Source organism: Podarcis pityusensis (assembly GCF_964106645.2).
Source record: "Podarcis pityusensis genome assembly, chromosome: 13".
NCBI lineage: Eukaryota > Metazoa > Chordata > Lepidosauria > Squamata > Lacertidae > Podarcis > Podarcis pityusensis.
Window position 1 is genome coordinate 37,177,602 of NC_138038.1, and position 14,670 is coordinate 37,192,271.

Genomic DNA, 14,670 nt, shown 5'->3' on the forward strand with positions numbered 1-14,670 from the left:
TCAGAAAGTCTGCAGCCCCCATCCAATCAATTGCCCTGCTCCACTGTCTGTTGTAGTAATGCAATTTGTAATACAATAAAACACAACGTAAGAAGAAGCAATAATAATACAATCAAAACCAATTTACGTAATGTGATGGATATACAATCTCCTGTCTTCAGCCAAAAATCCATGGAGACGCTGCAGATCAGAGGGAGGTAGCAGGCTGGGAAACCGTGAGATTTGCAGAAGCAGGAAAAAAATATTTCAGGAAGGGAATCCATAACAGCCCAATGAGACCTAAGCATGTGCTCAATGACCACAATATGATGTACATGAAGGGAACAGGACCACTCCACACTGCAATATTTGGTGTGCAAATGTGTGTACACATACACTCAGCCCAAATATACCCTATCATTATCTTTAAAAAGCAACAAATGCCTAAGTTTTCAACATCCTACAAGAGATATTCCAAGTCATTTTAGTTCTTGAGACAGAAAACCCAACAGGCACACATAAGTAAAAATACCACAGTAAACTAAATAACTGACAACCAGATGCCTGGTAGGTCAATTCACTTGGCAGAGCTGGACCAGATGTGCTCACAGTACTGTATATGGATAAGTTCCTAGCATTTATACTTCTTCATGTGGGAAATATTTATCTGTATCATCTCTTCCCAGTCACAAGGAGAAAGAACTAAGAAGCTAATTAATTTGTTGCCTATTTACAATAAGTATAGTGTCAATAAGTCTTTCCAAGCTACAGAGGTGGAGGCCTGATACTAGCTGTACAGCACCCTCTAGTGATATTTTAGACAGCAGCACTGCTCATTCAAGATAAAATATGTGTCTTCTTGAGACAGACTCCCAACTCACTGTGTTAATTCCACTCCACTCTAGAAGCCTTGAATCCTAGCCTCCCATTTTATCGTATATACACATGATCACATAAAGAAATTAGTTTCCACCCGTTATTTCCAAAATACCTTTTGTAATGTAGAGGTAGAAGAAATCGCAGTAGAGTATGGTTTGCACCAAGCCAGCCACAATGGCAATGAGGTCGAAGAAGCCCTCAAACTGGTAACGCCAAATCCAGTTGAACAAGTAGAGGGCACGGTAGACACCCAAGGCGAAGAGATAGTGACTTGTGATGGTCTCGGCCTCACCTGTCTTACTGACCATGAAGAGCTGTGGCAAGATAGCCACCGACTCCAGATAGATGGAGAAAGTCCAGAGAATCTGGAGGCATCCAAGAAAGATACAATATGATTGTAATTTACATATTACTGACAATGAAGCACAGCTCTGGGCCAGTCCATAATAACCTCAAAGTTGTGCTGCCATCTCAACGTTAGCTTGAGGATTTTAAGAAGGGAAAATTGAGAATTCTAGATGCTGAGAAGTGAATTATTTGGACTTTCTACTATTACACAGCAAGATTCAAGACAGAAATTAAGGGTATATCTGCCCCAACTCATTTTTACATCATTAGCCACTGGAAATACCGCAACGAGTAGATGCAGCCTGCATTAGATTGCCCGGAACTAGCATTTGCTTTGGGTGTTGTGTGCAAAACCTTGTACCTCACTCAAGAGATACAAACCACTCCCTAATTCAGAAATAGAGACCAGATGTCATTGGACTCCAACTCCCATCAGTCCCAGCCATCATGGCCAATGGTCAGGAATGATGGGAACTGTAATCCATCAACATTTGGAGGACAAATATTCTAGTCCTAGCCATTCTGTCCCTCTGCCCTTCCAATTATAGGAAATGTTTTCCTTTTTTTAACAAACTGCATTTCTTTTTTGGCAGAGCAGCATATAGTCTCAGCTACATCACAATCCCATTTGAATGCCATCCACCCCTCACTGGAACAAATTTTGAATAATGAACTTCAGGTTTATTTGTCTGTGCCTAAGCACACAAGTGCAGTTGAACATATTATTTGTTGCTTTAGAAAACAAAACTAAGCCCAATCCTATAATCCTAAAAAGAGAAAACAAATATATAGATAATTAGTACAGAGGCAAAATAAGACAAAGTGTAAGAAGTCAATGCCAACACATAACCCATGACATAGGTGCCCCTTGGCCAGAACACTTAATGATGCCAGAAGTTGGTGTCCCTGACTGCTCCCTGGGTAGCTTTGCTCCAGGAAACACTGCACTTTCCCCCACTGCTCAGTTGGTCACCCAAGAAGTGGGGGATAGACTAGATTAAAATTAAAAATTGTTGAGCTTTCCTTTTTTTAGGAAACCTCACCCAAAAACAGTGATTTTGGTGCTGTTTCTGCAGCTTTCCCCATCACATTGTCATACATCCAATTCAGCAAAATTTCCCCCTTACGCCATTTTACACCCCAAAACCATGACATCAGGAATTTTCAGGACATATGGCAAGCCTAGACTAGAGTGAATTTGGTTACATAGGGTGAAGGGCTTCAGACGCAGCCATCCTAATGGAGAGAAAGCAGCACCGGGATGGTCACCTCCACATGCCTTTCTCTGCATTTTAAACCCCCTGCCTTCCAAACTTCTGACTGAGAGGCTCAATTACGCTGGGGGGAGGGGGTAAAATGCACAGGGAAGGACACCCCTGCATACCTTTCATCTCCATGGGTTTGTGCATTTGCACACACGCAACTGGACACTGCTGTATGGATGCGTTACTATGTGGACAGGCGGGACTGAATCTTGCTACATTTGCTGGCATGTGGCTCCTACCAACCCCTACATGCGTGGAGCCAAAAAGATTGCCTTCCCCTGCTTTATGAGACAGCCGTTTGGGGGCTTGGATCTTAGTGCAAAACAAGACCAACCTATACATTAAATTACCTCTAGCGGAGTGAAATCATGATTCACTAGGAAAGCTAACACTGCTGTGGGAACGACCAGGAACTCCACTCGGAAGGTGTCATGGTTGCCATCATAGGAGGCTTTGAATTTGCTATAGATCATCCACACTGTGGCATAGGAGCATGCAATATAAACCACCTATAGGAGACAAAATAGATCAAGAGGGATCACTGAGATCAACTATCACCCCACCACCCCAATTCTTAATGTAAACTAGCCCTCCTATAGTCTAATCATGTTACAGAGAATTCCTAGGAAACCTGTCTTAAAAATTAAATAGTCCCTCTCATATTTCTAGATTCAAAAGCCCTCTTTAGCATCCAGCCAACCTCCCCCATGCACCCCAAATCCCTTATAACAATGTATTTCCACCCTTTCCCTTAATTCTACTAGCCTCACATTGAAAAGTGGTACACCAGGCTTGTAAGATCTTCTCAGTACGTTCTGTAACTAACTTTTCAGTACTCTTTTTCAAAGTTTTAGTTCACTGTTTTGCTTTTAACCTTCTGGTATAATAATATGCTGTCGTTAAGCTTGTCCAGAAATATGGGGCAGAAAGACTTCAAAGTCTTAGACTATAATTATTCCGCCTGATGAAGTGCCCTGCAGAACTCAAAAGTTTGCTTCCTCTTATATCAACATTTTACAACTGCATCCTGCACACACATACCTGGAGATAAGCTTCACTGAGCTCAGCAGGACTTATTTCTGAGTACAAAGGCCTGCACATGTCACAGTTGAACAGTGCAACTCTACCTAGTCAGAAGTAAATTGTATTGAGTTCAATGGGGCTTACTCCCAGGTAAGTGGGCACAGAAGTGCAGCCTGCCTTATCCTATCTCCTACTACTGTAACCGACTGTGGTGTCAAGGTGTTTCAGGCAGAGTGAGGGGTAGAAGCTGAGAGCAAGGCCTTCTCTCCTACCTAAACATTTCCCTTTCTCTCTGATTTATGCCAGACCCACACTTCATCCAAGCCTGTTATGCTCTCCTTCCACCCAGTCCCATCTAACGCACGGTCGAAGCCAGTACCTTCATGGAGGTGTTGTACAAGGAGATGTAGTTGGTGAAGAGGTCTAGGTACCGAGTGGTGAAGACAATGGCAAAAAGAATTTGGCTCTTCCCAGAAATCCCTGCACAGAGAAGCACAGGGCAGTGAAACTCACAGATAACCACAAGGGTTCTGTGAAATAACAAACGTTTAAAGTAGCCATGTTCATTCACAATAATTTTACACACACACACACACACTCAAAAACAATATAGTAATCAATATATTTATTAGGATCAACTAAAAAATAATGAAGAATTAAACAAACTCTTCAGGATTTCACCATCCAGCCTCACAACCGCTCAAGCCTCAACACAAAAAATACAGTGGTGCCTCGCAAGACGATATTAATCCATTCCGCGAGTCTCTTCGTCTTGCGATTTTTTCGTCTTGCGAAGCACAGCTATTAGCGGCTTAGCGGCTATTAACGGCTTAGCGGCTTTAAGAAAAAGGAAACAAACTCGCAAGAACTCGCAAGACGTTTCGTCTTGTGAAGCAAGCCCATAGGGAAATTCGTCTTGCGGAACGACTCAAAAAACGGAAAACTCTTTCGTCTTGCGCATTTTTCGTCTTGCGAGGTACCACTGTACATAGGCATACCACACATAGGCACAGAATAAAAATAATCCAAAAGAGCCACAGAGGCAGGATGGTAGTGTGCTGGGATGCATCTCCGACTGGGCCTAATGCATGATATAATCCACGGCCTTTCCCAGTTCTGCCCAGCAGGAGGAAGTTTCCTATTCAGGCCTGAGGAAATCCACACATGTGCAGGGCCTCTGGCTTCCCTCCACCCAATCCTTTTACTCTCTACAGACCACCCAGACAACCAGAAAACCAGATTCTTTTTTTTCAGGAGGAGGAGACCTAATAAACTTTGCCAGTCTAGTCTGAACTATATTCCACGTCATCATCCAGCCTCTGTCAAGTTCCATGCAACCAGCTTCTTCCCACTGAATTCCACAAAGGATAAAATTAAAACTTCCACTTTGATCCCCCCCTCATTATAGCTTTCTTCCCCACCCCAAAGGCCAATTAACCCATGCCTGGCCAGGATAACTATGCTACTTTGGCAAGGGGAGGTAACCTTTCCTAAAAGCAAGCTTCATATACTATGTTTTAGTTATAAAGCATTGCTATAAAAGATGAATGGTAGATCTCCTTTTAAAGGACAAGTTGAATTCAACACAGATACATAGATCCTACACATAGAAAAAATTATTCCACAATCAGCCACCAGCTTTAACAAAATCATTGTTTTTTCCTGTAAGGAAAACTCCCAAACACATTTAGGAACATAGGAAGCTGCCTTATATGGAGTCAGGGGCATCGTTCAAGAGAAAGCAAACTCACAACATTAGTAAAGTACCTTAATTACTGAAGTTTATACGAACTCTTAAGATGATATGGAAATGGATGTTTAAATCTACTATCTGAAAACTTTTAAAATGATAAAGGGGGGACATTTCCATATCTTTAAGGTTGCAAAATTTATGCACAGTTACCTAAAAGTAATCCTCACTGAGCAAAGTGGGGCATGACTTCAAGTAAACATCCATAGACTCAAGTGTCTGTAGTTTGAGAAGGAACTATTTAGCAAAGGAAAGGTTTAACAAATAATAACCAGCTATATGGTTCTGCATTCCTTATGAAAACAGATTTTGTTGTGCATGATGTTTCAACGACAGGCAAGAAATAACTTTTCTATTATCAAAACCCAGTATCACATTTTTAAAAATTACATTTCATAAATCTCCAAGTCAGGAAGAAAACAGAATTGCAACAGGACTGTCTTTCAGTTCCTGAAATAGAAACCTGGAAAAAAATTAAGGGAAATTGCTTAATTTTAATAAACCAATAGCTAAAAAATTAAGCTAAGTTGTCACTATGCAATCCTGTGGCAGGTTACTCTGAAGTAAGCTCCAGGTGGGCTTACTCCCTGGTAAACGTGCATACGATTGCAGCCTTCAAAGGAAAGGAGAGTAAGTAATTGCATGAGTAAATTACAAGCGTAAACTAGTCAATTACAGGTTGTCTCCCATTGTTATGTGATCACTTTCAGGCCGGGAATAAATAACATTTTACATTCCCACGTAAGAGAGTGAGCAGCGGAACGCCTTCTTTCTTACCAGCGCATGATCTTGTCTTCCAGATCTTCAGCAGCAAGATGATTATAGCTAATAGATGAGAGATGTCTCCTAGGAAGCGGAATACATTCATGGTGTTCCGGGTGTGTTGTGGAGAGATTTGCTTGGCTTCCTAGCGGGAAATCTGCGGAAAGAGTAGACAAATATAACCTTTGGGAGCAGGAGCAGATCCCAGGAGGATGGGGGTGGGTAGTGCGTGATCGGGAGGAAAAGAATCTTTTGTTTTTATTTCTTCTTCCTTTTTGATCAAAGTAAGCTGGCGTGTGTGGATGTAAGGATTCCGGGGAAAGAAGGCCACAAAAGGGGGCGGAGGAAGTCTCGCCACACCCACAGCTGGGCTGGGTTAGGGCAAGCTGGAGGGTTGGGACTCGACTGAAGAAAGCAGCGAGACTTCCAGCTCCTATTTCTGGCTTCCGAGCCGAGGGGCGGAGTCACTAGCTTAGGAAGGTCAGAAGGGTGTTCCAGAGCCTGGAACGGAAACTTCATAATAAACACCAGCAGATAATAGCTTGCATGCATACTGAAACGGGGAGGAGAGTGGACGACACACACACTTTTGGTAATCTCCAGGCATCAGTACTGGTGACCACATGCTTGAGGTGGTAGACGGTTTTGTCTACCCGGGTTCCAGCATAACCAGCAGCCTCTCCATCGATGCTGAGCTGGACAAGCGTATTGGCAAGGGAGCTGTGACAATGGCTCGCCTCTCCTAAAGGGTATGGGAGAATGTGATGCTATTACATCCAATACAGTGGTACCTCGGGTTACATACGCTTCAGGTTACAGACGCTTCAGGTTACAGACTCCACTAACCCAGAAATAGTACTTCGGGTTAAGAACTTTGCTTCAGGATGAGAACAGAAATCGTGCTCTGGCGGCGCGGCAGCAGCGGGAGGCCCCATTAGCTAAAGTGGTGCTTCAGGTTAAGAACAGTTTCAGGTTAAGAACGGACCTCTGGAACGAATTAAGTACTTAATCCGAGGTACCACTGTACCAAGATGAAGGTCACCCGGGCTTACTTGTTGAGCATGCTGCTTTATGGAAGTGCATCGTGGGCCACTTACACGCGACAGGAGCAATGCTTCAACATTTTCCACATGCACTGCATCAGGAAGATTTTGGCCGTCACATGGCAGGACAGAGTCACAAAGAAAGATGTGCTCTCCCAAGCTCACATTCTCAGCGTGTTTGCACATCTGTACTGGCTTGGTCATGTCCACAAAATGGAAGATGGAAGGATCCCCAAGGACATGTTCTATGGGGAGCTGGCTTCATTACAAAGGTGTCTGCAAACATGACGTGAAGGCTGGCAGTATCAACCCTGCCCTGTGGGAATCCCTTACAGACGACTGCAGTGCCTGGAGACCAGAGGAGAAATGACCACTGGGAGGAGCAACAGAGTGAAGAAACGCCGTGGTGCATCTGCAGTAGCACAACTAGATGCCTTCATCTGCCCCAGATGCAACAAAACATGTCTCTCCTGTATCATTCTCTACAGCCACAGCATTGTAACTGCCCAGCGGTTTGACTTCACCCCCGAAGGCGGTGGTCTTCTGAGACAGATGGATGCCAACCAACCATATGATCCACCAGAACAGGGACTGGAAACCTGTTGCGCTCTAGGGATTGCTAGACTCCCACTCCCATCATCCCTCACCATTGGCCATGCTAGCTAAGGATAATAGGAACTGGGAGTCCAACTGGAGAGCTGCAGGTCCCGTCCCTCCTGCATTGCAGCCACTTCCCATCCCAGTAATCACAAGAGCTCGTTCCAATCCACTCTCCAGAGTTTGTGTTTGGTAGCATTCTGTCTTTCTCTTCCTGTGCTGTGGGGAAGGGGTGGCAGCTCAACTAGGAGAGGGGTACATACTGCAATGTTACTGGGTGTGGAGTCTCAAGGAGTCTTTAGGAAGTGGGCAGAAAAAAGCTTGGCTCTGGTAGGGGCAGCTGTGCTTCATAGGAGGGCCTGAGCCCAGCAGAGGGCGCTGTTGCCAGCCAGTGGAATTTCTGCAAAACTACAAAGCTCCCCAAAGACCTGCCCTTTCCCCCTCAGTTATGATGGCATATTGGCAATAAAAAATTAAGCTAGTTTAATTGTCTTGGTGTAGCCAGTTATTAAGGGTGATGCACATGCGCGCACACATCAGATATGTCTGCATATATCTGTTCCTGTCCTGTTGGATGTCATTTTTGCTGCCCCCTGCCAATTTTCAAATTTAGATACTTGATGTAAAATATAATAGTAAAAGTGGTTTGGAACAAACAGTTCAATGAAAATTACAATCATAATCATAATATATGTATGCAGTACAACATATCGTGGGAAGTTGTAGCGAATCATGTCTTCCCACCACATGCACATATAGCATATGTCACATGTTTCGAATCATAATGCATGACAATCGATGCACATTTCACAGAAATGCCTAGGCAGCAGTGACTCCCATGTAGGAGTTTCATCATTTGTGAAGTGTTCCTCACTGAACAGTGCCGAGCAGAGAGGGTACCGCAGGGGGTGTCAGAACAATGACTTAAAACAGAAGGCGAGAGGCAGGGGGTGTCAAATTTTGGTGTTGCACAGGACTCCACTGAAATTTGAAAGCCCAAAGTCCGCCACTGCTGAATCCCACCCCAAAATAATGAGAGTCTGGAAGCACCCCTAAAGAGTGAAAAAGTGGTTTGTCTTTTCTTCATCTGCAGTCTCCTTTGTGGACAACAGAGGGCAGTGTAACCTCAGGATTGGTATTTAGTCCCTTCCTGTTCACACAGTTTTTTTGTTTTTTGTTTTTTAAAAAAACACTTTATCCACAGGTGGACATAACTCCATATCAGTTGAAGAGTGTTTAGGGACATGTTTAAAAGCTTTGTAGACAACTACAGCTGTGGATGATTTCTGCATTTCTCACAGTGCTGTGAGACTTTCTGGCCCAGACATTCATAAAACAGGCAGCTAGGATAAGTCTGCTCTGAATCCAGCGAGCGCTTTCTTCCTCCCCAGTTTGTACTGTCAGGTTTGTGGCTGCTGAGCCTGGATTTGACAAGACCCTGCCTAACTTGTGGTATCTCACTAAAGTGCTGTGGCTCCACATTTGATCAGTTCTACTCCAGCGAATTGGGGCAAATCTTTCACCAAGCCAGACCACTGTTCCATCTAGCTCAGTCTTGTGCTAACTGCCAGTTGCTTATTGGGATTTCTGAGAGCAGGGTCTTTCCCAGCCCTACCCGGAGCTGCCAGACATCAATGGGACTAGGACATTTTATATTCAACGTGTTTCTTCTATCCCTGAGCTATAGCTATTTCCCTCCCCCTGCCCCCGATTGCTTCCCTTGCTTTCTTCAGAGGCGCCCGTCTGACCAATAGTCTGTGCCTCTGGTTTTCCATTCAGGAAGAATGTATTCAAGGTCTGGGTGCGAGTTGTGGTAACCAGGCCTGTAGTTAGCTGAAGTCCTCTGGAGTCCTGCATGCAGATTCAGCTTTGTCTTCTCCAGAGAAAGGGTGGCGTGTTTTGCGGCCTCCAGCTTGTTTGAATCCTGACAATCCCATCTTTCTTTTTTGAAGAGACAACATGATTCTAATCGGGCTGTTGAAGCATTCAGGCAGATCAAAAGACTCAGGAACACAAATCTCTATTCATATGAGGACAATTCACATTAAAAGCGTCCTTTTTTCTCTTTCTTCATTTAGAGGGTTGCAAAGAAATCTCCAGAGAATGGGATGGTGCCCTCCCTCCCCGCTGTTTCCCCTGTCCAAGTTACTGACCTATGGCCGCCTTACATCTTTTTTCTCGCTGTTCAAGTTATGCTATTTCCAAGATTAGCATAGAATAAGCACAGCACCCCTGTTGACTGCTGCTTGGCACCTGCCACATCCACATAAACTGTATGAAAATGATATGCATTTAAAATGTGCTATTAGCAGTGGCTTTCCAGCTCACGGCATGTTGTTTTCCATCTGGTCCTCAGAGGTGAACAAACAAACCAATTCCACCCTTCCTGTGGAACTGCACAAGGGGGAGAAAGCTTGGAATGGGGGAAAGCCAAGAAGCCTAGCTCCAGAGAAACCCTGTCCCATCTATAGATTAATTAACAAAATGCTATCCTTCCCCTTCTGATCATCCAAAGAGCCCGGCGCCCCCCTTTGTGCCATCCCCCCTCCCCCATGTTCCGACTCAGTAGACTGCAGACTCTTGCATGGCCAACCCCCAACTCATCCCTGCCTGTATAGCTCGCTAGGTTCTTCCAGTGAACCCAAAAATCCTGCTTCCCAGGGCATAATAGTTATTCTGGCCTCATTCGTGAGGAGCAGAGCGTATCCGAAAAAGCAATTAACAAAGTATTTAAAAAGCAGGGAGACATGAATTTCACTAGGCAGCAACTGCCAATGGCAACCACCATGGGGTGGGGAAGAGGAATAAATGAATCACTCTCTTTCCCATTCACTGCCACAGAGACCCCCAAGGCCAGATGGTACCACTTTCCTCATATAGGGGCAATAAACATAATGGGCCTTCCTTCCCTTCCTTGGGAGCCAGCTTCCACCTACCGCATCCAATACCTCCCAGGAAATGTCGCTGCCAGGTGGGGGTGGAAGAGGAGCACACACCATTTGTAGGCAGGGAGAATTCAGGACCTTCAGGGGCTTGTGAGGGCTGCCTTCTGCATTAAAGCAAGGGATGCCTGGACTCAAAATATGAGGGGTTTTCTGGGATTGAGTCAAATTTGGTGGGCCAAAGCAGGGGAATTTTGGGTTCGGACTTCCAGGATTTATCTTGTGACAGGGCTCAGCCAAGCCTCAGCCCTAGAGCCTGCTGTCAATACAAGGTCCATCCTGGAAGGGTGAACAATAGAGAAAAGGGCCTCTAAACGTGCACAGGGTGTCTTCCCTAAATCCTGAGCAAATGCAGCCTGCCTTTACACAGCCTGCCTCAAGAAGAGAGGCTTCTGGGGAAGATAAAAGTGCTGAGGCTCAAGTCATGTCAGGTTAAAAAGAAAAAATCTGAAGGCATGCAGGTGAGAGCATGTCATTTGGATCAGCTGGAAGCCTGGAATTCCTGAGTGGAGAGGACAAATCAAAACAAAGAAGTCAAGCGATGCACACATCAGGAACAAAGTCGATCCAGATAGGTTTGAGTAGTGTAACGTTTCATTACATTTCCAGGTGTCGTCTGGGATGTACATTTTCTAGCCTCCACCCTGGTTGTAGGCCTGGCTTTTTTGATGGTTGTTGCACCGGCTGCTGCTGTGGCAGTTTTAATTGCGTTGGAATGATTAGGGGGCTCAAGTGAGAATTTTGCACATCTTCTGTAACACGATGTTCCCACATCTACAAAGAACACACTGTTCCTGCACAAGCTCCCATACTGGAGCTGGAGAGAGAGAGCGCGAGAGAGACGGAAGAGGAGTGGGGTGCAGGGAGAGAGAGACTAAGAAAAAATGTGTATGCAGGAGTCTCTGGATTCAAGCACCTGTGTGAATGGGGAGCACCTGGCAAATGTGTATGAAAACACGTGCAGATTAGTATATTTCTCTTCACACTGTACACACACCTGCTTGTGTCTCTTTTGCCCTGGGTGAAATCGAGAGCCTAGAAACATGCTTTCATATTAACTGTATAATGTGTGTATCACAAACCTGTGAATTGTTCAGGTGAGCGTTTGCTTGTGAAAAAGTTATATCTGCAAGCAAATGTTTGTGCACAGCAGGGAAAGTGTATATAATTGCGTAGCTCTTGGTGTTAATCCCACAAGAGAATTATTCTTACATTTTCAGTTGGGAGCTTTTTAGTTCTGAAAAAAGGAAGGTGGGTTAGGACATGAGAGAAATTCATAAAATTATTAACTGTGCAGAGGAGGAAATTCTTTCTTAAGAACAGAATTCAAGATTACCCAGTAAAACTGTTCAGAAATTGGTTCAAGATTGGTGCCAGGACATCCTTTTTCAAAGAGCTCATCTTTCATCTATGGAGTTCACTACCATATGAGGCAGCAATGGCTGTTACCTTAGGGTGCTCTAACAAAAAGTCTGATTAGACAAATAAGTGGAGTTTAGGGCCAGCAACAGCTTATTTGTCATGGCAGTGAAATGGAACCTCCATATATAAAGTATACCTCAGAAGAACAGGGGCTGGTGACATCAGAGAGGAAAGCCACTGCCTTCATGTCCTCCTTGTGAGCACCCAGCAGCTTTTGGCTTGCCTGCTACTGGAAGCAGGGCGCTAAACAGAAAGGATGCTGGTTTGATTCCGCCTGGCTATTCTCCTCCTAGGATTGGGGCATATTCAGCCCTCAATATATACACACCTGAAAATGTAAAAATAAATAAATATGTGTGTGTGTGACTGTGTGTGTGTTTCTGTATCAACATTAATTTCCCCCAGGGGTGTTTTTTTAAATGAGTGGCTTAGTTTTACACCTGTGTGTCAGTAGATATTTATCACAGCGTGTACATATGTGTTGAATGGGTGGATCTGTATGCCTGCACAGCATCTTAGACCTTCTTAGACACCAATCTGCAGTCTTAGGCACACCACCAGTCTCAGCCATCTCCAGTGTTAAGACACCCCGCTTCCCCTCTGTTAATGACTCTCCAGTACCTCCGCTTTAAACCACTAGAATATTCTACCATGCTGTCAACCATGATTCTAATGTGGGCTTTTTCTCTTTGTCTGTAAAATAATACATATGGGAGGGAAACACCCAAGTGGGGGTGTGTGGAAATGGTACGTTAGAATACAGAGAATCCACAGGGAATTTCCAGGAAAGATCTGTGAGCAAACACAAGCAGGAATTGTGTCTCCTACTCATGAATTTTGCCTGCCAAATGTACTTGAATTTAAAAATCTGACGTAAAAGTATCTGTGCTCCTGCTGGCCCCTGATCATGAATTTTTCCTTCATGTGGATTTTTAATTCTGATGTCAGGCTCTTCCTTACCTCCACCCCCACCCCCACCCCGAGTGCTCAGAACCTCAGTTCCCAACACCCCCCTGCTGCTCTAGTCCCCTGTCACCTCACTGCTCCCACTTAGAGAACCCAGGAGTCCTGCCCTCCTTCCCTATGCTATCCCATTAGCCCCCATTCCTTTCCCTGAAGGGAGGACAGATCTCTCTCATTAAAGGCAGCTGGAATCCTGGTGCTGGACATTTTCATTCTCTCTTGTGTCTATTTTTCTCTCTCTTTCTTCCTCATTCCCTTGTTCCCTGCCAGCAAAAGTCGAGTGTCATGAATAGAGAAGGGATCCTTTGTTCCTCTGAGCTGTTCTGCTTTCCCACTGCTGCTAGAAGGACTCAGCCAAAATGCTCCCCCTTTTGTGGTATCTGTGTTTCAAACTTCCCAGCCCTAATTCTATGGTTGCAGCAGAAGCCGTGCGCTGTGGAAGAAGAAGAAGTGGGGCAGGGGGACACAAGTGGGAGAGAAACAGGCACCTCTCAACAACCTGGAGGTAGCTGCGTCTTAGCTCAGTGGTGGAGCATCTTCCTTGCATGCAGAAGGTCCCAGGTTCAATTGCCGCCACCTCCAGGTTAGGGCTGGGAGAGCCACTGCCGGTCAACTTGGATAACATTGAACTAGACATGCAAATGGTTTGGCTCCGTATAAGGAAGCTAGGGGGGAAATCCCTGGAGAAATAGCTGATCCCAGCAAAAGCTGCATCAAGGAATGAGGGTGACACCTCCATACTGTTGTGAGTTTGGGGGATTCCACATTTTTTAATTAGCCAGGCAGGGGCCATAATGGCCCCTGGGTATGGGTCCTTAGTGTAATAAAGGAGGTTGCTCTGTGCCAGAGGGCAAATGGGTCCCCCCCCCACCTGGCTGATAGTGGGGAAGACAAAGGCAGAGTAGAGTATGTGAGCTGGGCTAGAGGCAGGCTCACACTCACCTGAGAGTGAGAGCCATGCTTGATTTCTGCTTGAATCCAAGGCTGTGACAATGAGAGAAGCAAGATCTCCTGCGCTGTTAATGCTGTGAGCCCCTCCATCATAGACTCAGGTTGTATACATGTGTATATAAAACATATACCCTAAAGACAGTCTCTGCTGTCCCTCATTCCAAGGAAACCAAACCCTGGGTAGACCCCTGGAACCTTGCACCGCTTGGAGACTAGGGTGGCGTGCAAACTATAAACAGCTGCCCCAGCTTGCCAACAAAAGCTTCTGGGTTCAGTGAGTATTTGGATATAGGGACTGGACTGGAGCCAAGCAAGGCTTGGTGCTAGAAAGGAGGCGATAGGCGAGTTTCACAGCTTGTAGGTTTGGGTGAAGGGAAGGGAAGCAAAGGTTGGGTTGTTCTGGGTTTTTTAAATTTTTTTAGGAAAAAGCATTAAGATGGTAACTTTATGTAAACATAAATTGCTCCCAACCCAGTATTGGTTGGATTGCTGTTTCTCCTACAAACTATTCTAAAGCAGTAGATCCAAAGTTCAAAATATATTCCAATCTCAGGTTAGGGTACGTGTATTTAGCAAACTCAAACAGCAATATGTGAATTATCTGAAAGGAACACCATCTGCACATAGACACAAATATACTCTCCTCCCAAAACAGATGAGGAATACTTTCCTCCACTGAATAATTACTATACTGCACCAAAATTGTGCCACTTTTTATAGCATGCTGCTTCTCTTAACATGCCAAA

General features: G+C 44.8%; 1 protein-coding gene and 1 long non-coding RNA gene across 5 annotated transcripts in view; one reads left to right on the forward strand and one right to left on the reverse strand.

The window, feature by feature from the left end:
* KDELR1 (KDEL endoplasmic reticulum protein retention receptor 1) overlaps positions 1-14,670 on the reverse strand; it is a 124,974-nt gene that overhangs the window by 1,122 nt on the left and 109,182 nt on the right. For all 4 annotated transcript variants that reach the window (XM_080977619.1, XM_080977620.1, XM_080977621.1 and 1 more), the window contains 4 exons: positions 6,022-6,163; positions 3,874-3,974; positions 2,822-2,980; positions 971-1,223 (listed from right to left, as the gene is read on the reverse strand). In XM_080977619.1, the coding sequence (XP_080833745.1) occupies positions 971-1,223; positions 2,822-2,980; positions 3,874-3,974; positions 6,022-6,112 (604 nt within the window). In that variant the 5' untranslated portion in view covers positions 6,113-6,163. The remainder of the gene's footprint in view (positions 1-970; positions 1,224-2,821; positions 2,981-3,873; positions 3,975-6,021; positions 6,164-14,670) is intronic.
* Positions 6,712-8,133, forward strand: LOC308461041. Its single transcript, XR_013978778.1, has 2 exons — positions 6,712-6,793; positions 7,038-8,133. It is a non-coding gene; the product is annotated as an uncharacterized lncRNA (long non-coding RNA).